The sequence below is a fragment of the Pelodiscus sinensis genome, chromosome 16 (genome assembly GCF_052426305.1).
Source record: "Pelodiscus sinensis isolate ZL-2025 chromosome 16, ASM5242630v1, whole genome shotgun sequence".
NCBI lineage: Eukaryota > Metazoa > Chordata > Testudines > Trionychidae > Pelodiscus > Pelodiscus sinensis.
In genome coordinates, this window is record NC_143067.1 from 39,131,356 (window position 1) to 39,155,343 (window position 23,988).

General features: G+C 49.6%; 1 protein-coding gene across 4 annotated transcripts in view; it reads left to right on the forward strand.

Moving 5' to 3' along the window:
* The window catches only part of CTNNA1 (catenin alpha 1), a 152,998-nt gene extending 143,622 nt beyond the window's left edge, over positions 1 to 9,376 (forward strand). For all 4 annotated transcript variants that reach the window (XM_075900135.2, XM_075900137.2, XM_075900136.2 and 1 more), the window contains 2 exons: positions 5,376 to 5,510; positions 8,159 to 9,376. In XM_075900135.2, coding sequence (XP_075756250.1) covers positions 5,376 to 5,510; positions 8,159 to 8,446 — 423 coding nt within the window. In that variant the 3' untranslated portion in view covers positions 8,447 to 9,376. The remainder of the gene's footprint in view (positions 1 to 5,375; positions 5,511 to 8,158) is intronic.
* Positions 9,377 to 23,988: the final 14,612 nt, after the last annotated feature.

Sequence of the window (23,988 nt, forward strand, 5' to 3'; positions counted from 1 at the left end):
TGCCCACATTCCCCTTGCACACCAGAGCCTAGGGGGGCCCAGGCTAGTAGATTCTGTGTGCTTCAGCCCTGTGGTCGGGGGGGAGGCTGGAGCACCAACGCGGGCTTCCCAATGCTGCGGGCAGGGCATGGGCCTCGGGGGCCAGATCCAAGCCAGCTGGGGGCTGCATGCAGCCCCTGGAACTGAGGTTCCCCACCCATATCTGAGGCCTTTGCTGCTTAGGGCAGCCAGTGGGGTACGTGTAGCTACGCATGGCAGGGAGGGTCTTCCGGAGCAGGGCACTCTGCTCTAGTTGCCTAAGCCACGCCTCAGTCAATGCTGCTGTTTATCCCAGAGGTGCCTGGTGTGCAGTGGCTGTGCTCTGCAAGCCACCAGAACTGTAAATGTACCTGCACAAACAGGTGCAGCAATCTGTGAACGTAAAACCGTTTGACAGTTCCAGAAGTCTTGCAGTTCAGTCATTTCCGTGGAGTGCAATGCCTTGGTATGCCCAGAGCAGGAACCCAACAAAGGGGTGCATTGTCACAGTGATGTTAGCCACATGGCTCTGGTTGACTTGTGCCCCTCGTGTTAGTGCATCAGGAAATCCTAACTCTTGCTGTCAGATAGTTTGATAGCTTGCATGGCCTCAGAGGACATGTGCTATTATCTGAGGTATTTCAAGTCAGCTAACGTGTCTAGCTGTCAACCTTCAGATTTTTCCCAAAGGTGTTTCATCTTTCACTCAAAATATCAGGATTTTTTTTTGAATGGCGGAAAATATTAATAAGTTGCAAATACCTCAAGAAATGGAAATGATTGTGGCACTGTGGAGGTTCTCATAAAATTCGTTCTCCTGTGTGCATGAGAACACTTACAAAGCGCTCAGACAATATTTCTGTTGCTTCAATCTTGGATAGTTGTAAGAGATGCATCATTTGCCAATTTGTGAAATCCCAGTGAACCAGCAGAGAAAGCTTATGCGTTTCCTCAGCTTCCAATAAAGTAAGTATTGGCAGCCTCTCCTAGCACCCGGACTCTAGGTAGGATTTTGACTATGCCCAGTGTCTCTCAATGTAAGGCTGCTTTTTGGAAGCTGTGTTCTGATGCAGGTTTAGTGCTTTCTCATTTGATCGTGACACACATCTTCATATTGGTGCACATAACAAAATTCATTCTGCACATGGATGCTCAATGGCGGGGATGAGGCTGAAGGGTTCAAAGTATGGGAGGAGGTTCAGGGTTATGGCTGAGGAGGGGGTGCCTGGGGTACAGGAGGAGAGTCCAGGCTGAGGCCAAGGGGTTTGGAGTGCCAGAGCTGGCTTGGGACATTGGGGGTGTGTGTGAGATCTGGGCAGAAGTTAGTGCAGGAGGGGCCTCAGAGTTGGGGTGTGGGGTTTGGAGGTGGGACGGGATTGGGGCTGCAATTCCCAGCAAAAGGTAGCTGCCAGGACAGAGCTTCCCAGGGCATGCAGTGATGTGGCTCCACCCACTGGGGAAGGAATGGCAGTGCATGGAGGTGTCGCGCTCCCCCCACCCCTCCCCGGTGTCAGGAAGGGCTGGCTCAGAACATGGTGACTTGAGGGCTGCAGCCCCTAAAACTCGTGTGTTAATCTGACCCCCCTGCGAGGGCTGGAAAAGTGCATCTTTCCTGGAGGGGGGGGTCTTTCCCTATGTGTGGCAGCCCCAAGCACCTGCGTGGGGCTTATAAGGCAGCTGCATGGCCACACAGCATTGTGACCTTCCTGACCTTACACGTAAGAGGGTCAGTTTGTCCCGTATTGTGTTGGGGGAGTGAGTTTACACCATAGCTTGTATTGGGATGTTATGGGACGATCCTGCTGCGGTGTGTATGTGTATGTGAATGCATCGTGCCTAGGAACGTTTGTGTTTTTGCAGTGCCAGCACTGTCCCTACTAAGTTCACTTATCAGACAGTGAACCTGCAAGCAGACATCTGCCTTGTACAAGGGCTGGACTTGCTCATAGTCTGACTTTCGCTAACTTTGCTTTATATCGGCAGGGCCTGCCTTTTGATCATTGTAGTTCAGGCCTTAGGCCTTGGACGAAGCCCCATGTTTCTGGCTCTATTACAAGTGCGTAGCTATCTGCCTTCCAGGGCTTTGTGTTGAGTGCTATAAAAGTGCTAAAAGTTCTGGAAGATGCAGCTCTTTAGCAGTGTTCCCTCTAATCTTTCCCATGCCTGTGCAGAATGAATTTTGTTACATGCGCCAATGTGAAGGTGAGGTGTGGGGCAGAGAGGTGTAGCGTGTGGGAAGGGGCTCAGTGCTGGGGCAGAGGTTGGGGTGCAGAGGGATGAGGGCTCTGGCTGGAGAGCTGTGTGCTCTGGATGATGTGTTCAGGACTGGGGTCTTTGAGGTGTGGTCTCCCCTAGGGCTGGGGCAAGCAAAGAGGACTCCACCCCCACCCCCATAGCAGTCTTGGCCTGTGGCCAACAGAGGCACCTCTCCCTGCCACACCTCTGAGCACCTACCCAGCTCTTGATAGGTCCTTAGGTGACTGCATCCCAACTTGAATCACTTAGCACGGAAGAGTAGTGCAGACACGGGGTCCCGTAGCGCAGCATGAGGGATTGGGGGGGGGGGGGGGGGCCCTCGCCTGGCAGCAGCAGCAGGGGTTGGCCCTTTCTCAGTCACCACAGCAGTGGGAGCTGGAGCAGCCTGTTCCACCCCATCCTACCAGCCCATTCATCTCACTTCTCCATGGTGGTGGGCAGCAGAAGCGGAATAATGCGGGATGGGAGGGGGTAGCAGGGTGGAGCAGACTGGACTGCCAGGTCACTCCAGTGTGAAGGGGGCAACTCCTGCTGCTGCTGCGCCAGGCCTCTGGCCCCAGGTAATCCCATGGATCCCATCCAGAGGATGGTTGGACCAACCGTCGTGGGGCTCCCAAAGGTACAGGGCCTGGGGTGGCTGCCCTGAACCGTCCGTAGATGGGACTGCTCTGGAGACGCCTGTTGATGTTGGGCTTAATCACTCTTGGCTTCAGTATTGCATGGCTCATTTTAATGTTGGTATTTCATAACGAGTGCTCTTATCCAGCAACGTTAGCATCCCTTCAGAGTATACTGATAAATATGCTGAACTCCGGCAATAGTGCTGAAATCTGTAATCTTTCCTCTTAATCTTTTGCCATGTTGAAAGGGGACTGTTTACTCTTTCTTTCTTTTGTGTCCCTTTGTTCAGTTGTAATGTTGATTTCTCACCCTGGGCCATGGTTCTCTTATCAACCTCTTTTGAGAGGCTTTTTGAAATTCCAGGTAGTCAACCAGTTCTCCTTTGGCCACAATTTCTTGACCTATCCAGAGAACTCTAATAGATGAGAGACCCTTTGGCCAACTGGCGTGGCTTTCACAATCAACTGTCCCTTTTAAAGCTAGCTCTAGAAGATGCTGGATTCGTCTTCCTATGCAATAGGTGATTTTAGTGGGCTTGTGCACACATGCTCTTGATCTTCACTGTGCAGAGCATACTGTGATCCGTGGCTGCTACTCGGATGGACGCCATTTTTGTTACGAGAGTGAGGCGGAGAAACTCGGCGGCACTTGACTCTTTAAGGTAGGGATGGGCAATAAGTGGCCCGAAGGCCAGCTGCAGTTCTCCAGAGTTAGTTCCTGGCAGGCCCCCAGACGGTTGATTTACCTGCACAACCATTGCTGGCCAATGAGGGCTGCAGGAAGCAGTGGCCTGGCCCAGCCCATGGTGCTTCCCACAGCTCCCATTGGCCGGGCATGGCAACCTAAAAGAGCTGTGAGCAGCTGTAAATAAAATGCATGGCGGCCTGTCAGGGCTATCCTGGCAAACCGCATCCAGGCTGCTTATTGTCCACCTCTGCTTTAAGGCCGTCGGCTTGTTCCCACCTAGCTGTCTCCGGAGTGTGCTCTCCATCCGCTCTGTCTCCACCGTGCACCACAAGGGCTGAACAAATGGGCTTCTCCATGCAGCACTGTGCCCAGGCCTCTGTCTGTCACCCAGCTAAAAAAGGTGGCATCGAGTTGCCAGGCTGATAGGAGGCTTGAGGTGGTCAAGACCACATCTCTTCAGTTGAAGATATTGCGTAAGAGGAGCAACACAATTTATTTTAAAATGGAGGAGGCACAAAGACACTATTCTTGATTAAGAGCAGGGATGTTAAGGACTAGTCGACTATCCGATAAGCAAATGCTTATCCGATAGTCAACTGGTCACTCTTTTTCCCCACCCCACCTTGCTGCTTCCATCTGATAGATGGAGTGGCAGGTACTTCAAAGTGGCAGTGCCACAGGGAGCCCAGGGTCAGCTGGCGTCCCCAGCTGATCCCAGGCTCCATGCAGTGCTGCCCCTTTGAAATGCTGTGGCAATGTTTCAAAGGGGCAGTGCTGCCCTATTGACTAATTGAGTAGTCGATGCAAAAATGCATCGACTGTTTGGTTAGTGAAATAACTGATACTTAACATCCTTGATTAAGAGTTGCGAATAAGTCCTATTGTGAGATCCTGGGATGCAAAAGTGCTGAATCGGTGCTTCACAAATATATGATTTTATATAAATATAAATATATATTATAATCAACTCATAGAGCTAGAAGGGACCTTGAGAGGTCAAGTCCAGTCTCCTGCCCTCACAGCAGGACCAAGTTCCATCCCTGTCAGATTTGCCCCAGATCCCTAAACGGTCCCCTCAGGGATTGAACTCACAACCCTGGGTGTTTAGCAGGCCAATGCTCAAACCACCGAGCTCTCCGTCTGCCCATATATAGCTTCAGTCTCCATGTAGTGCACAAATACTATGTGTAACCCCAACAGGTGTAGAAAGACCAGGGAATTTGCCCAAGATCGCTCTGCAAAGCCATTGGCAGAGCAGATGAGACTCTGAAAGTCCTATTTCCCATTGCTGCCTTTTGAGACCAGATTTTGATTGCACAATTACCCTAACCCTTGCACATCAATGAGTCTGCTCATCCTAGACTCTTAATATTTAGCAGATTCTTATGACTTCTAAATGCAAATTTTGTTGCTTGTTAATCTATGCTTATATAAGGGTTTTGAACTCAAATGCAAGAAATTCTTCAGAATTATCATTTGCCTTACAGTGCTAGAAGTATTCTGTGGAGTTAGTGATATGTCAGAAATGTTGTACAGATTACAAATGTGTATTCCATTTTTAATATGCTCACTTGTTACTGCACTGTTTGTTCACCTTTTTCATACTGCTTTGTCCATGAAAATACATGGCTGGATGTCTATAAATGGATAAATTGAGTGTATTCTTCATGCTAGATACCTAACTGACCAAGTTAAAGTTTCTTTTGTATTTACTGGTGTCAGGGTAAGTTAGCTTACAAAACAACAGTATTTCTGCTTTCTAAAATTCTGAAGCAACAATTTTCTATTTTTAGTGCCCAGATTCTGCCTGCAAACAAGACCTTCTAGCCTACCTACAGCGTATTGCTTTATACTGCCATCAACTGAACATCTGTAGCAAAGTAAAGGCAGAAGTTCAAAACCTTGGAGGAGAATTGGTAGTCTCTGGGGTATGTAAGATCTGATCTTTCCATTCCTTGTTTTTTCTTTTTAGGTTGAACAGTTTTCCCAGTTTAAGGTTTTGTGTTAAGGCTTATAGACAGAATGAAAGACTCATGGGTTGATGTCCAGACTTTAAACTCTTGTAAAGTTTATAACTGATTCTACTTTGAGGCAGAATCAGTATCTTAATCTTCAAACTGTTGTTCAGCTTTCATTACTAGAAAATAACCCTCAGCAAGAAGTTTCACTGTAATTTTGTAATGATCTACCATGGACTAGAGTGGGGTCTTGTAATTATCTAGGGGTATTTATTTCAAAATAGTGATGCCTCTAAGTTAAACTTGTTTTAGTTGCTTTACTGTTTGGTGACAGCTGAAAGCTTCTGCAGGGCCAACCTCATTCTTTACCTTGGCCATCAGTTTAGCAAATGCATTCTTGTCTTCGTTCTACTTCAGATTTTTTCTGAGACGAGTCTGCATTCTGTGGATTACATGGGCAAGAAACAGCTAAACTTATGAATTCTTTGGTCTACTCTAACCTGTTTACCATTGTAACTTATATTCTAATTGGGTGAAAGCAGTAATGATGCTGAGAAAATAATTCAGGATTTAGTCTCTAAGGAGCGACGGAAGGAATTAATAAATCAGTACTAGCAGTTGAACCATTAGAAATAAATTTAAAATCTCATGTTTCTTAGGTTTCTAGTATATGAACACATCCTTGTAGAGTTTCTCAGTGGTGCAAGTCTCTTGTACAATTTCTCACTTTACTGCTTTTTGCACTGACAAGTGACTGCTCGAGGAATCTAGAAAAATGAGTGCTGCATAATAGCTGAGCAAAATGGGAAACTGTTCTGGCAATGTGACATACCTTTATGTAATGTTAGCACCTTTATGCCAGAGAGACTTCTCTGCCACCCTCCTGCTACTGGCAGCAGGACATGCTCAAACTGCCAGAAGTCAGAAACTGAAAGATGAGATGCAGGAGAACATGTGTTGCTGTGTATTTGCAGTGTGTGCCTGGAATCTGTGAGGCTGAAGGCATTGTGGTATGTCATTATACGGAAATGTGCTTGAGGGTTTTACTGTGATTATAAAATGCCTTTTTAATTTACATATCTTTCAGCCATAAATTAGTTTATATCAGGAGGCTAGCATCTTCACTACAGTCTCCTTATTTTTATTGTCTTCATTGAATAAGAACATGAATAAAAGTTCCCTTTTTTGGAGGGGGGGCCTCTAGCAGATTATTGGATGAAAATTTGTGATGTCCAAGATATTATGCACTCTGTCTTTAGACGTAAATATTAACAATTTGGACTGTGACCTAAAAACACAAACACACACTCATGCTCTCTCTCTCTCTCACTCACACATGTGCACAAAACATTCCATAATACTCATTTGGCAAAGCATTGCTGGACTTTGGCAAAGAGAACCAGGCAGGCGCATTTAGGTTTTTAGCTTTTCCCCTCCCACTTTTTCTGCATATACTGCTTTCTTCACAGGTGAGAGAAATTCTGTAAAGAGCGGTGAAGATAAATTTTTTTTTTTCAAATTGACTGGCAGGTGAAGAATTATTTTTCCTTGATGCACACAGCCTTCAGGCCCTTGATCGTGCTCAGACATTTGCCTAGCTTCTTTGATGGCTCAGCTCTCGTCAACTCGCTGTCTGTTTTCTCGTTGCATGTTTGCATGCTCTTCCTTCTGCCCTGCTTGCCATAAATGCAGTTCCTTCTGACTGCCCCTTCCTTTCGACTTCGTTTTAAAAAGGGCCTTCGGATGAGCAACAGGGAAGCTGAGCTCCTTTCATCTCCTTAAGTTCACCACCTTCTCCCTCCCCCATAATAAAAAATGCTGGATAAATAAACTACATCTAGGAGTCCAAGGGCAGCCTCTGTTACCACTAACATGAGGATACATCCAGCCAAAACTTGAGCTCCTAGCACGTAACCCTTCGTGCCATACCCATCTGAGCTACAGCATTGCTTGCGGGTATTGGAAATCTCTGTGAACCGTACCCCATATGAAAGAGGACAGCTGACGTCTGCTCAGTTTTTTGTGCAAATTGAGTCTGACCCTGGCTCACCTCTACACTGGCAACTTGGCAGGAACTAAAATTCAGTCTCCCAGAGTATATTTTTAGCTTTCAGCTTTTCTTTACTCTAAAGAACTTTGTTTTCTGTAATGCAGCTTTCCTCACTTTAATCTTGCTTGCATGGACTATAGCACCTTTCTCTTAATCTGATGTAAGAGGCCAATGGGACTTAAATATTTCAGTCGGCGATTGAGCTATTATCGTATCTACAATATACTTCACTGAAGTGGAAGCTGCTGTTGTAGAGCAGCCACAGGACTGACAGCCAACAGACAAATATATAAATTGTCATAAATATGAAAAAAGCACCCAAGTGCACAGAAACATTGCTCAGCAGCATGAGGCAGTTTCTCATCACCGAGAGTTAGGAAACATAGCTTCAGTTTTGCAAATCCCGCTGGGGGTTTCTTTGACAAGCATATGAATTACCTTAAATATTCTAAAATGTCTGGAGCCACAAAGCTTCGGAAAGCCCTTCCATTTGCTTGCTTCCTGCGGTGCATAGCAGGTCATGGGCATTGCCAGTTGCAGATGATGATGATTGTGATGTCTGTTGTAGGTGGACAGTGCGATGTCTCTGATCCAGGCTGCAAAGAACCTGATGAATGCAGTTGTGCAAACTGTGAAGGCTTCCTACGTGGCATCTACTAAATACCAGAAGTCCCAAGGAATGGCTTCCTTGAACCTTCCTGCTGTGTCTTGGAAAATGAAGGCTCCAGAGAAGAAACCTCTGGTGAAGAGGGAGAAACAGGATGAAACACAAACCAAGATCAAAAGAGCATCCCAGAAGAAACATGTTAATCCTGTGCAGGCTCTCAGCGAGTTCAAGGCGATGGAGAGTATTTGAAGAGAAGTTTTTCCTTCAGTCCACTACTGCTACTTCCAGAACTTTGCTTTTAATATTCTAAGTATTTCAGAAGTTTACTATTCATTAAAATGTATTGACTTAATATAATTTTGATAACTTTGTTTAGATTACATGGGGAAATACTCAGATTTATAAATCCTACCAATACAACCTCAGTCTGCAAATGTTTTAATGTTAGGTTGCTTTTAGACTTTGGGGCATATTTCTAGGTGACAGTTATTTTATATAACCCTGCTAAACTAAAATATATCCTATAACCAAAGAATCTGACAGTAACACTAATCATTAACCTTAGTAGTTGGATCATGTTATGCCTTTCAATAACTGCAGTTTTACATTTTGATCAAGAGGGAAACATCACTCAAAAGGAGTTCTTACTGATGGATGCATTAGTATATTCACATGTGGTGTGTGTGGGGCGAAGCTTTGTGTGTTAAACTGAGAATGGCAGGTGCTATCTATGCTTGTTATCTGAAAAGGCAGCAGTGGTAAAACATCTAGGAAAATAATACACTGTAGCACACTTTTCTAACCTGAGTGGGTTTGATTTTTCTTTTTTAATTTGGAGTAGAGCTTTTTATTGCATTTGTTTTAAATTTGCTGTTTTCTAAGACACGACTTGAGCTGTGGGTATTACAGCTATTTGACAGAAATTGGTGAGTCATGTCCATTAGAGCATCTTGAGGGTAACGTTTTTTCTGGTTACTTTGCAATAGGCCTTTTGTTGAGGGGTTTTCATGTACATCTCTCCAGGAGGAGAACCCATAAGAAATTTACTAAAACACAGAATGCATCATGGAAGAAACTGATTACTTTTTTTTTATGACACAAAATGAGAATTTTAATGCTTGGTTACAAATTACTAATGTATTTTGCCGCAGGACACTAATAAAGTTGCTTTATCAGCTGGTGCGTTGTCGTGTTATAAATTTAGCATTTTCTCCCCCAGCATTCAAATGCAAATTCATCATTGTACTCATTTTTGATAATTGCTATGCATCCTGCCTTGGGCTTGCAAAGAAATCCGGCAAATAGTATTTGTTCAAGCTGCAATTTAGACTTTACGTTATTTGTGATAACTTTAGCTACAAGGTATAATTTTGCTGTCTTATTTAAATTTTATGAATTTGTTTTTTGAAAAAGTTAGTGAATCTTTAACACATACCTTTAAAAAAGGAAAATGACCTGTTCTAGTTTTAAGCATTTTGATCATTAAATTTTGCAGAGCCAGTCACAGCTGTGTAGGAAGGTATGGCTTGCTTTTTCCCTTGGTCAGCTTAACAATTTACTAAACTTTTAAAAAATAAATCAGACTTAACATATTCAAGGTATTGCTCCAACAGTAAATAAATGCTGACCAGGAATAAACATTTACATCACGCATGTCCTGTTCAGTATAAGTGATGTACTGTATGTATAACATAATCATTTTCATTCTACCCTACAGTTGTGCTGCATTTATACATACTGTAGATAAAATGGATCTGTTTTTAAAAGATGGTCGTGTGTCAAAGGTGCTGACATTGAAAGGTTAAAGAGCTAGTTTCTTGCCCACAGTGTTGGAAAAGTCACTTTTTTTCCCCCTAGGGTTAACGTAATATTATTTTAAGTAACCTGCCCATGGCTTCACTAACTCACCAAAATAGGCATATTAGTTTAGTTTTTAAAAATCCCATTTAACCCCCCCCCCACTTTACTATTTTAGATGTGTAGCAAAATTAATCTTTATTTTTATTTAAAAGTTGGCTATCTATTGCATTTTGTGTGCAAAACTTCTGTCATTAAAGCTAGCAACAAATTAAAATATAGTCACAATTGATTTAAATGTAATTTTAAAATCCAGCTCAAATGCCTCAAAGCCAAATTTGGCAAGAGATTGCGAACTAGTCCTTTGTATGGAGAATCAAAGCAAGCTAGAGTGGTTTCGGGGTTACACCTTGCAAGGAGGCAGGGATTTCTCGCGCAAAGGATGGAGGAGAGAACTCAAGTTACTGGAGTTAGCTTGGAGGTGACTTGAGAGTGGAAGCCAGGGCTATGAAAACTGGAGGGGCATTCAGAATGGGATAAGGATCTGTGAATGCTTGTGTGCAAAGGTGGCCTTCCAGGCCTCTGTTTTACAAATCCATGCAGCAGTGTCATAAGGACTGTGCCATCTGCTGCTGAAGGTGTCTGCAGGCGAGCGTCCCCCTCTCGCCAGTAGATACTGTTGCTCTGAGCATTTGAGGAGCTGATTTAGAATGGTAGAGTGCTGCTAAAGTACAGAGGAGAGAGCGATGACCAGCTGTACAGTGGAGGTGTGTGGCGAGGGGGATGCAGGATATGCCGTGTGCTCCAGCTGACGAAGAGGAGTTGCCACCAAGAAGTGGCGCTTTCTGAGGGGGGCCTGTTATAGGAGGGACATGATGTGTTCCTGGGATAAGTACAAACCCGTTAAGGCCCAAGTTAGACTTGAGCAGGGATGGGCAATGATTTTGGATGGGGGAGGGGGCACTCCAAGAAGTTGGTAAGTGTTCAGGGGCCACATTCTCCCATGATATTTTAATGGAGGAAGTGCAGGGTCTGGGATGGCAGTTGGCTGCAGAAGGGGTAAGGGATTGGGGTTGTGACCTGGGGAAGGCGGCTGTTCCGAGCGGCTGGTGGGGACGGGGCAGACAGGGAGCCTGACGGAGGCTCCTGCTGTGCCCGCAGACTGGATCCCGTGGCTTGTGGCCTGGATGCGGCCCCTGTACTAAGTGGAGGTATGTGGAAGAACCAACTTTCTAAAGCCGTTTGCCTGTCCTGGTAGCTTGTGAGCACTTGCCTCTGGAGTGCAGATGTTGGCGTGGCTCTTCCAGCTAGCCACCAGCCCTTTGGATCAGGGCAGTAGATCGGGGGGGCACCAGGGCAGAGCAGCTGAAGGATTATAATGGGGCTTCTGGAGCTTCCACTTTGGAAGTGGAAGTGCAATTTAGAACTGAATGAGCGGAATAGAGCAAGTGCCACTGTGGACAGGTTTGGATTCCACTGGTCCTGTTTCTCCCAGGACTGACACAGGTGTTGCAAAGCCAGGCTCAGCACTAGCAGTGCCAGTGCAGGCCACATATACTGGCTGCTTTATGCTACAGTAAAGCTCCAGCCATCGAGGGGAGGCGTCAGAAAGCCCATAAGGTTAATGTCCTGTACGCTGAGGCCTAGACCCCATTTATGTGGTTCTGGCTGGGCATGGCCATGCTGGGGATTAATAGCATTTATTACAGCATTGTGGCCTGTAGTGAATCAGTGGCTATCTCTGCAGTAGCATAATCTAGCCATGTCCTGCTTTTGGCTGGTCTCAAGCTCTTCACATAACTTGTGGCATGAAAATGGAAGTGAGCCTCACTTGAGCAGTGTCCTCTGTTCTTAGAAAGGGCTCAGCATGGTGACGCGGTGCCGTGTAACCGCATGCGCTCCTAGTTGGGAAATTCACAGGGTGTAGGACTAACCCACTGGGTAACCAGTGTCCTGCTGTTAAAATCTGGTGTTTATCTTCTTTCTGAGCACGCTGCATCATACGCTGTATCTAGTCAGCCCTGCTGTCTAAGGCAGGGCTGGCTTCTCTGCGTGTGCTCTGTCTCTCAAGTGACACGTGACCTGTATTCATCACTGAATTTTGACTGTGGATTGTGCACCTGAGCGGGGTGTTTTGTAAGGTCCTGGCCCCAGTTTCGAAGGGTTGCGAGATCTTTGGACAGTCGTTCTATCTTTGTACCGCCGGCCTCAAATTTCAAGTGGGAATGAGCCCTTCCGTACAGAAGCCTGCATGCTTGGATATGTTCTTTAGAAAAGTCATGTCTATTAAATGTAAGCATTCTCACTGGCTAATGAGAGGGAGAAACTTGTGATGACTTGGTGTAACACTGCATTTAATGAATTTGGTTTTCAGTTTTTGTTGAGATAAACAGCTAAATGTTTTGTTTACAAAGAGGGTTCTCCTATAGGCTCTGTTCACCCTAATGAGTCTTGTCTAAACACAAATGTGGGCCTTTGTTAAGCTGGTGTAACGTTTTTAATCAATTTAGTTAAGCCAGTGCAAATTCCTGTGTAGTCACACAAATCGATTTACATCAATTTAGCTTAGGTTAATTCAATCAAATTGATAGCAGCCCGTTGTAAACTATTACAAAACCTCTGGCTGGACACACTTAACTAAAACCAAGTTTTAAAGTCATTTAAATTGGTGCAGCTTGTATACACTGACGAGGCTTACATCTCAAACACTTTAGGGGGTAGGCACAGATGGGATTGGGGTGAAAGTAATTTAAATTTCTTACAGGTGCTGTTGTCCCCCCTGGGGATGGGTGTGATATGACAATACCTGTAAGAAATTGAAGGAGGGGGGCAGCTCAGGGCAGAAGGTGGAGATGTGGGGGAGGACCTCAGGGCAGGGGGCTGTGGGTGTGGAGGGTGTAGGGATCAAACTTGGGGATTATAAAAAGGGGCTCAAGTCAGAGCAGGGAATTGGGGGGGTGCTGGAGTCAAGGCAGAGGTTTCAGGGCAGGGCGTTGGGAGTGAGTGGGGGGAGGCAAGGGCACTTATTTTTGGGGGGGCTGTCAGGGAATGAGGGCAAAGTGCCCAGCCTGTTGCATGCCCCTCACTCCTGGCTGCCCAAGGGCGGGGCAGAGGTTTCCCTTCGCCCCCTGACGGAAGGAGAAGAGCAACAGGGACCTAGTACGTGCATCTGCAGCTTACCCCTCCACAAAATGGGGGCTGGGGCAGTCCCAGACAGGGGGATGCGCCCTCAGCCAGCCCCTTTTACCTGCCTGGTGCCTGCTGCTAAGTGTGACAGCCTGCAGGACACCCCGGGAATTAGGCTGGAGCATGCTTCCACTCCCACTGTAGATGAGTGCCCCGGCCGGCCGGCTCCTTGCCAGAGTACTGCACCGGCTTACTTTCACCCGGAGAGGTGAGGAGTCGATGCTGCCGTCCGTATTTTACTGTACTGAGGTAGAATTCAGCTGCTCAAAACTGTCAGCATGTCAGAATAGCTTTGTGTTGAAATCAAACCTGCCTATGCTACTTCCTAACTGGGAGTTAATGGAATTGACACTGAACCAAGCAACACTGAGACTCCTGCCTCTGAACGGTTCCAAATAGGGATGCAAAATCCTGTTTAATTGATTAACCAGTTAAATGCTGAGTATAATCCCCTCCTCCCCCAAACAGAGGCTGCTCCAGGCTGGAACCCCCCTGCTGACCCATGTCCCAGGCAGGGTGAGGCTTGCTGATGAACTTTTACCATCCCTAATTCTAAAGCCTTGTACAAACTGTCCACTGGTAACTGAACTGGAATTCAGCCGGCCCACCGTTGCTGCAGGCTTTTCTCCCTTGGCTTCCCCAGCCAACTCTTCTGTGAGCTCCCAATCACACTCCAGAATTCTGCTTTCTCAAGAGTCGTTTTTAAAACTCTTATATTGGCTTTCAAGTACCTGGTGCTCTCTTGTCTCCCCCCTCCCTTTCAGCTCCTCAAATTGCCACCATCTTCCTCCCTCCTCTGAATTGGGTCAGTGGGTGAGAGAGCCTTTTCATGTGCATCTTCTGTGGTCTGGCATACGCCCTTCTGGGGTAACGCTCATACGCACGCTCCATCTCCTTACGCGGCTCTTCGCCGCTTGCTTCTCTGTGCCTCGGCATTCCCCATTCCTGGTGTTGCAGTTGGCTTTGTAAGTGGTTTTGAGATGCAGCTTGTAGGAGCGCTCCAGTACAAAAGCAATGAATGATAAGCAGGCATCAGCTGAGGGTATCCTGGTCCAGAAAACCAAGGGTTTAATGAATGAAAAACTCGCTCCTTTTGCCAGCTGCATGTACAAGGTGTCATAGAGAGTCTGCAGGACAAGCTGGTAGGCTCCAACGCAGCAAGGTAAATAAGCATGTGCTGATCTAAGCATTGGAGTACTCCTGTTGATTTCCGAAGGGACTGCAGTTAACTCTCCGGTGTTTTCCATAGCTTGCTAGCTCCTGGAGTTGGGATTACATGACTGTCTCAGCTTCAGTTTTGAAAATATAAAAGTGCGGATTATTTTCCCAGATGGATCTCACGTCTGCTCTGCATTCGTCTCACTGTTCTGGAGCAACTTGCATTGAGAGACCTTGTTTGTTCTTTTCTAGCCCTTACGAAGAGAAGCTTGAAAGTATCAGCCCGGAGTACTCCTCCTGTGATTTCTGAGTGCTTGGTGCTAGGTAATAACACAAGGAGTCTAGCCTTATTAAACATTCTGTCTTACAGCCAGCTTTACTTAGAGCTGTTCCAGCAGCCGTCAATCTAGCTGTGTGCCGCCTCTCCTGCAAACCATGCTCCTTCCCCCACATTCCATGCAGATAGTTGCTATGCTTGGCATCAACAGTCCTGCCTAAGAACCAAACGAGCCAGGTGTCCATGGAGGCAGATCACTAAGATGTCGTGATGAGCAGCCATAGTTACAGTGTGTTTAGAACCACCCATGCTGCTAAGTACCTCCACGTCAGCGTATAGCGTAGCCCATGTGGCACTGACAACACAGAGTCTTTCCTCGACCCAGCTGTGTGTCTGCCATCTTCTCGGATCTCTTAAATCCTGGATGAGTGTGACCACCTGCCAGTAAGCCTGATGCCGTTCAGGCATCCTGTAGGGAAAAGATTGGCTGCCTTTATAATTCCATACTGGTTCTTTAGCTTGTATCTGTTCTACTGATTCGCTCCTCTTGTTAGAGGAATATTCCTCATGGTTGGCAGCAGAGAATGAGAAACTGCTGAAATCTTTACTTTGACACTCCATTACATCAAGCGGTAATTCCTGTAATTCCTTTCAATGGGCTCTGTAATAGTTACAGCTAGACTTCTGTGTTTAATGTATGGACTTGCATCTAGACATGCTACCAAGAGGTAACTCATTACTCCTGTCCTGAAATAGTGCTGGTTTCACTGAGTAAGTTTGGGTTATGGCTGAAATACCTTGTTCTCTCACTCATCTTCATTTACAGATTGCCTTGCACAGGCTTCCGGTAGCTTTTTATGTCCCCCAGATCAGGAATCTTTTTTGATGAAACTTATTGGACAACAATTTATTTTTTTTAAATTGAAACATTTCAAAACTTTCATTAGGTAAGTCTCATGTTGGGGTGGGATTCTGCTTGCTCTGGATTGGACAGAAGGACTTAAACCTGGTTCGTTGATGTTCCAGATGAGTGCCTGAAATTTTTGATGTCTTGTGTCCATGCTGGTACAGAACAAGAACTTCAGAAGTGGGGCTATCCTGCAAGTCAGACCAGACGATCTAGTGGTTCCTTCTGGCTCCAAACACTTTGCAAAATTAAATTCTAGTTTTTCTGCCAACCTGACATTTAAAGATCTTTGGATGCAAAGGGAATTCTAAGTGTAATTTCTTTTCTGTGCCGATAAAGCAAGGTCCAGCTAGACGACAAACTATGGATTATCTATTGGATTTGAAGACCTAAGGCCCCTCACTGACTGTAGCACACATTTGAGGTCTTCAGTTTTTGCCCACATGAAATTCCTCAAGGGCTTATACAATTTCCCGCCCCCTCCCTCCATATGGTCTGCAGCAGGACTTCAGTGTGGTTCTCAGCGCCCTGAGCGAGCCTGCCTTTCTACAGACACCTTTTCTTTCCTCCCCATCAAGCGTTTATTCCTTATACCAGAGCCACCATTCTCTTCCTGCAGAGATGGTTACATGGTGTCTTATCCTTGCTTCTTCCATAAGGTCTCTTTGGCAACCCTACTTACCAAGGGATCCATCTACCAGTGTCCTACCCAAAGCCTTCTGGCTCCAGAGAGGAGGCCAGTCTAGACACATGGCATGTCAGAGTGATAGCACATTCTGCTACTCTGCCGTCCCTGGCTCTAGCTCTGCAGAATGATGTTTCCATAATGGAAGTACAGATGGCAAGTTGGTCTTCCATTTGCACCTTTGCCCAGCAGCACCTGCTTCTGAGGATGCTGCCATCTTTGGTGTGGTCCTTCAAACCATCTTGAACTTGCCTTCTCCACCCATCTCCTCACTGAGTAGCTGCCTGGGAGTCTCCTCCGGCAGAGCATTCCTAAGGGTGGATACTCACAGGCATGGTTACTTTACAGTAACCTGAGTTCAACATGTTTTGTCGTTAAAATTGCTCTGCCTTCAGCCATTCCAGACTCAGTGTAGACTCTGCTTCATTGGCCAGAAGGAACCAAGTATCTGCACCTCCACCTGCCCTCATCCGGACGTGCAGGGCTGGGCCTAGAGACTCAGCTTTGCATTCTTCTGCTGAGAGTGGCTGGGCGTGCCCGCATCCTGGGGAACCCATAGAGGAAAACCTCTCTAACTCGTGTCTGATGCAAGTGATCCCTCATTGCCTTGACCAGTGAATTTCTTTTAAAAGAAATTACCCCCCCCTTCCCCCCTCTTACAGCTGCTGCTCAGACACATCAACCAATGCGAAATGTTTGTGCCTCGGCCAGCACTGAGAGCACAGCAAAATGTTTATGAATTGGGAAGGAATCTGTAGAGGATTGGGGGGAGGATGGTTTAACTCTCAGATGCTACTGTGGATAAAGGTTCATTCTCATGTGTGGGTCCCCATCACACCTGTCCTTTGATCTGCTTGCGTCCCTTCCATGTGCTTTTCCTGCATCTTTCAGCATGCGTGGTGTACAGTCAGGGGTGCCGTTACTAACGAGGGAGGCGGACTGGAGGCAGAGTGGAATATTTGCTTTTACAAAAGGCAAATGTTGATGCTTCATGTTGCTAAGTCAAGCGATTATCGCTGTGTAACGCCAGTCCCCGCTCAGGCAGTGACGAGTGAAAAGGAACCCTTTAACTGTGAATCCCCTGACAACTCACCACTGCTGCACAGCCCCCAGCTGTTGATGGCTATGCCTAGTGGCTGTGGGGTTATTGGCATTAGGGCTTATTTGATGAGGCGGGTGTTCGTACTCCCACATCTGTGCCAGCACGACTGCTGCCCCCAATCTCCTTCCAGCTGCCAAAGCATTTCAGAGGGGTCTCTGGGAGAGCGGTCGGACTAGTCTAGGAGCAGAAGAGTCCCCCCTCTCTACATGAGCATGAGCAGAGTCAGTAGCACAGGACCAAGGCAGTTATGCCACAGTCTAGCCTGATTCCACGGCTAGGTGTGCCACATGGACATGTCGAAGGCCTGGCCCGCCTGTCCGTCTGCTCCAAGTGTGTGTCAAGGGCTTTGGGTAGCAATTTGCGAGGTGCCAAACCCCCATGTACCAACCCAAGCATTTTAAAAATCCAGCCTCCCAAAAGTGAGACTGCAAACGCTGGATTTTTATTGGCCGTCTGTCCAAGTTGTAAAGTTTCAGAGGGGGCAGCCGTGTTGGTCTGTAACGGGAAAAACTTTAAAAAAAGAATAGTGAGTCTGTTCCAGTCCTGTTCTCTAGCACTGCTGTGCCCCGAGGCAGGCTGGAACCAGCCTTCATGAACCAGAAGCAGAGTCTCTCAAGGAATCCCTGGACACCAGCAGCTGGAGCTTTAAGGACACTGGGAACCATGCCAGCATTCACTGGAGGGGGCAGCTCCCTTCTCAGCTGGCGAAGGGGCGTTAGAATGGCAGGTGCCCGTGTTGGAAAGTCACCAGGAAGCCCACCTCTCCCTCCACACCCCACTCTTGTGGGCGAAGTTACGTGGCCTCTTGGCACCAGGGCCAGGCCACGCCCTGCAGGAACACTTATCCTCTCACCCCTGCCTGTGGGTGGCACTGGGCGGGAGGCTGCCCATTGTGGCCTTGCTCTGCCTGCGGCAGGAATGCAGGAAGCTGGGCTGCTTCTACAGCAGATGCCGACCAGGGATTTTGTGGCTCAGAGGAGCCTCTACTTGCATGTGCCTTGGCTCAGAGAAAAGGCTGCTCCCCGCCCCCACGGCCTGTAACACCTGAGTTTTCCCTAGACGCGGCCGGCCTGCAACTGAGCAGGCTTCCCACGCGTCCGTTTGGTCCTAGCTAGATCACTGCCTAAGGTCCTAGGGCAACAGTCCCCCGGGGGAAGGGTAGGGCCTTACGTTTTTCAGTCTCAGGGCGTTGGCAGGACAATGGGAGGGTGAATTGTGCCCTGCAAGTGTCTGAAATAAGCTAGGCCGTGTCAGTTAGTGGGTAGCGCTAAATGCCACTCTGTCTCTCAGTTGGGGGTCATGCTGAATGTGGGGTCAGCCTGTGCTCTTGTTGACAGCCAGGAAAGTGCTGTGGCTGTGGCCGTGGCCATGGCCTTGCTGCTGTCTAAGTGCTGAGAGCCAGGCTGCCTCCTTGCTCCTGATTTGCTTTGCCAATGGCATCAGCCCCAGCTGTAGCAGCTCTGTTGCCTTTACAGCTGGGAACTGAAGGCGGCAGCTTTGGAGCTTCCTGAAGGTGGGTCTTGTCAGAGGCTCCTAGCTGCTAGTCCCAGCCAGCCTGTCTGGGTGAGGGACAGGACTTCCTCTCTCTTCTCCTGCCCAGCTGCAGGCTGGGGGCAGGGCGAGAGATCCCTCCTGTGGCTGCAGGCTCCCACCCTCACTTCTTCAAACAGCTTTGTGCCCCATTTCCTGTTAGGACACCACCCCTCCAGTGTGCTGAGATTGCTCACCCCATCCTCGCCCCCCCCCCCCCCCCGGTTTGAGGGAATGGGGCTGCTGACAGTGCCCTACCTATTTCCCACCCCCTTTCGGTCAATTTCACAGCCCTTGGATTTGAAAGTCAGCTGCTGACAGGGTGCAGCTGCAGCGAGGCCTGGCGCTCCCTCTTCCATGCCCCTGGGGCTGGGGCTGGGGCTGGGGTTGCAGGCCTGTGTGATGTTGCGTGAGCCCCGGCTAGGGGTGGTTCTTTTTAAAGCCCTGCTGCACCCTGCCATGCTGGGCCCTGGTCCTAGTGAAGGACAGAGGCACGCCCTTGCCTCTACGCTAGGCAGTGTGACTTGGTCCTAAGCGGGGTCACTGCTGTGAATCCAGAGGGCTCCTGGTGGCTTTCCTGGTGGGGAGAAGTGGCTTTGCGTTCCTCTCCTGCGCTGAGCCAGCTCTCTGTGGCCCCGGCTCCGCCCGGCCCCTCTTGGAGCACTCTGTTGCAGAAGCAGCCATGGGGGCTGCTCTCTGGAGTCAGTGAGGTAGCGCAGACCAGGAGCTGTGTGTAGCCGGAGCTCTGGAAGCCTTTCAGGAGAGCTGTGCTGCCCAGCTGTGCACAGCGAAGCCACTCCCAGCCCAGGCCCTGGGGTCGGTGCACTTACAGCGCCCTGCAACTGGCCCCGCTGGTTCCCATCCAATGAGGCAGGAGCTGTTTCTCACGGGCTGACCAGAGACACCAGAGTCCCTTTTCGACCAGGGCCCTGGCTAGCGGGCATTGAGGCACGATCTGCTGCTCACCGTGGAACGGTTTTTTCTTGAAGTAGCAGGAGGGAGAAATGGAGGATCCCCACCATCTCCTGATTCAAGTCCCATCCGGCCCGCTCTGTCTGTGTCCGTCCCTGCCCTGCCTGCGGCAAAGCTACCGCTCCTGGTGGCCTGGTGTGGGGATCTCCTCCCGGCTCTTTGCTGGGGGCTGGTGTCACACAAGCCATGGCTGACGTGGTCACCATCACACAGAAACAGTACACATAGCTCGTGCTCAGGGGCCCCTGTTCCATTTTTTACCCTCAGGCCACGGTACGTGGCTAACACAAGTCAAGACGTATCCCAGGGCATTGCTCGATTGCTGAGTCACCAGGCAAGGGGGTGGGATTCCCCGCGTGTGGCCTAATGCAGTGAGTCTTCGGGTTGTAGCCCCCTTGCTGCACAGTGATTGTTGATGGTTATTGGACACCTGCCCAGCCACTGGTTTCTTCCAGTGCGCTTGTCTTCGGGATGCTAATACCTGGCTGATTTCCCCCAGCATCTTTTACTAGCAACCCTACAACACAATCTTAGAACTTCACTAGTGATCTGCGCAGTTAGAGCAGTGACTTGCCCTAGCTCATAGCCTTTCCCTGGATATCTTACATGGCCTGCTCTATGTGCAAGCTTTCAGTTTTATATCAGTGGGGCATATGGGGGGGCTACAGGGTACCCCTCCGGGCATAGACTGTCATGAGTTTCACTTTTCACAGCTGCTTTACTCAGCCTGGCCATGCCTGGGGACAAATGCCCAGAAGGGAGAGTTGGGGGAGGCAGTGGGGACCAGGGGCATTGGGGCTGGTGCAGGAGGGGCCAAGGAGCCAGTGAGGGCCGTTGCACAGCTGGAGACACTCAGCAGAGCCTGTCCCCCTCCCACTACAGGGTGGAAGAAAAGCTCCAGCTGGCCACATCTGGGAAACACTGGCCTGTAAGCCCTGGGGCGGACGGAATTGCCCCGGCAGCCTGTCTGGCCTGCATCCAGCACAATGGGGCCCCTGTCTCTGGTGGGGGGGGCCTGTAGGCCCCATAATGATGCACTGGGCCTGGCTAGCGACTGAGCTGCTGCATGAGGCAGCATCACTTCCTGCCCCGTCTCCCGTCGCTGGGGGCGGGCATGCCGCTAACAATAATTCCAGCATTGTTATGCAGAAAATAAGACAATGCTCATTAAGGCGTACTGCTCAATCTGCTGCACGGGGAGATAATCACTGTTATTAGGCAGTCACTGTTTATTACTTAGTAGTATCGCTGGGTATTATTTTCTACATTAAAGGGAAACTATGATGAGACCACTCAGCTTAACAAGCCAGACTAAAGGAACCTGCCCGACTGGACCCAATCTGCAAAGGGCTGAGCTCTCGCAGCGCCTAACCCCGGACGCACAGCACCTCTGACACAGCAGCCCTGCAGCTCTCGGTCATGGAAGACGGGGTTGCTCAGAGCAGGGGAGAGAGTGAAGTTCCCCTGAGTGAATGGATGTGGCGCTGCACAGTTCAGCACAGACATGGTCCGCCTAGGCAGAGTTTGCTGTGACTAGCATTACAAGGGTGTTGGTTGGGTGCCGCACACATGGCCCCTGGCACATAGAGCTTACATGCTGACCAGACAAAGTGTGGGATGGGCAAATGGTTAAGTGACAGGCCCAAGGCCCCTCAGCAAATCTGTGGCAGAGCTGGGACTAGGACACTCCCGCCCCTGCTCTATGTCCCAAGCCAGCAGCCTGCTTCCTGGCTCATGCTGCTTCCTGGCAATAAGTTGCCCAGCTTCTCTCCCTTGTAAGTTACGCTGCCTTTGCTGGAGCTGCAGCGCTGGCACGGTGGAGTGGGGGCTCGGCATGGTGCAGTGGCAGGCCACTCAGGAAGCCAGGTTCAGTAGGCGAGGGGCATGGATTTTGTGCCATTGTAACAAGCGAGGTCACGCTGCTGTTTTGTGGGCTGTAAATCCAGCCATGTGGCCAGCAAGGGGCCCCATGCTCTGACTGGCGGCGCGCCAGCAGCTGCCTCCCACACTGCAACAGCTTGTGCGCGCCTGACTGCTTCCAGCAGACTTGCTGGTGTGCTGGCTGACAGCTTTATGGTGGTCTTAAAGGGACATAACGTCCCAGGCCAGCCATGGCGCGCGGCCTGTGCCCATTGGTATGCTGCTGCCTGATTCCCCAGCCCCCAGGAGAAAATGGGCCAGTAAATCACCTGTTCCCCACCTGTGATGCTGCCATATTAACGGCACCCATAAAACTGGACACAGCAGAAACTTTACCCGTGTCCTGCTTACAGCCAGCTGAGGGCAGCACACTGGCCTGCGGCAGCTTCTGTTCCACACAGCTCCCCAGCCAGCAGCCCGTGGGCCGCTACTCTCCCGCCAGGCTGGCCTGGGCCCAAACAGCAGCAGCCACCCCCGTGGCACGAGTGGCAGGAGGGGCGTGTGTGGCCCACGCAGCTGCCACGTTTCAAGTAGCCGTGTCCGCGCCAAGGTCCCAGCTGAACCGCACACGGGTACAGGACCAAGGGGCTTCACCGCCAAGCCTGTCTGGGCCAATCTGAGCGCATCCCTTCGTCAGTGAGGGGATGGAGACAGAGCGCAGTGACTGGCCTGAGGTCACCTGGGAGCCCGGGGCTGTGAACAGAATCCAGAATTACTGCGCCCGTCTCTAGCAAGGCCGGACGTTCCCCTTCCTCTCACCTGGCAGCTTGCAATGTAATGGCTGTTCCCTGCCTTGCGGCTGTTGTACCACAGAGGGCGACAGTCAAACAACAGCCCCGGCAATGGAGCGCGTCCCCACCAGGTGTGCAGCACCAGGGCGAGCATGTCTCTCAGGGCTTTTCACATTAGTGTGAGCCCCCATAAATGCTCAACCACCCTTTGAGTCTCCCCTTCGCTCCCCAAACCACAATACCCCATCATGCCCGGCTCCAGCTAGCCCTGTGGCTTAGCTAAGGCCTTGCTGAATTACTCCAGCTCTTCTGCTAGAGCGTGGCCTAAGCCATCGGAACCAGGGGTCAAGAAGGTTTTCCCCAGTGCTGCTTGGCACCAGCAAGGACCAATGTGTTTGCAACGTTAAACCATTTGCTGAAGCTTTGGACTCCCCTCTCGACGGGGGGTGGCCAGTGCCATCGCTGTGCTAACCAGTGGTCCTTTGCGTGGGTTACGGCCATGCGCAGAATGACTTTGGTGCACTTAATAACTTTCATTCCACACATGTAAGGTGGGGGGTGGGGCCAAGGGGTTTGGCATGACAGTGAGGCCATGGGGCGCAGGGACGGGTGAGGGTGCTGGCTGGTGATACCTGGCCATTTACCGGCCGCTCGGTGCGTGGCTCACGTGCTGGGGAGGAGGGATTTGTCAGTATTTTCTCCAGCCATGCACATCTCCCAGTGCGCTCCCTTTTCTCAGTCGCTTCCCCCTCCCTCAGCTCGCTCTCATTTGTGTGCGTCGCTTCAGCCTTTCTCCTCCGCTGCAAACAACCCTACTCCAGCCCTTCTGCAGGCAGCCGCGTGCGTAACTGAGACTTCTTCTCCAACGGGAGTCCTTGAGCAGTCAGACAGCTGCCTCCCACGCCTCATTTACAGCCACCGCAGCAGAGTAAGCACCGCCCAGACGGGTGCACGGGCCCACCTCCTGCAGCACTGGAACCTGCTGTCAGTTACGCCTTGCCTCGCGCCCCAGGTACCCCCATGTGGGGCCCAGGGAATGGGTATACAATGGAGCAGAGGGCAAAGGCTTTCCTGGATGAGGCAGGGTACCAGAGACCAGGAGCGGCAGGTTTGTATAATTTTTGGTGGTGCCCCGTTAGCCACGCCCCTGACTCCCGTTAGCCAGGCCTCTGGAGGTAACACGCTTGGGGCAAGATGGACACATGACCAGAAGTAAAAGGTGTCATGTCATCCCTCTCGAAGGACTTTTCCCACCATCCTCCTACCAACAGGGATTAGTTTGGCCCCCACCAAGCCCCCCTCATGCAACTATCCTGCAATTGCATTAACCCAACGTGTGTGACATTAACTCGGGGGCAGAGAGACTGGGGGCAGTGTTCCCTCTAAGGCTATGTGCAAGTACAGCCATTCTTGCACAAGAACCCGCAGAGCATCCACACTGCCCGCCGGCTCTTGCGCAAGGAAATTTACAGTCTGGTGCGGTAAGAGAGGGCGTCTTGCACAAGAGCTACGCTCTTCTCTAACAG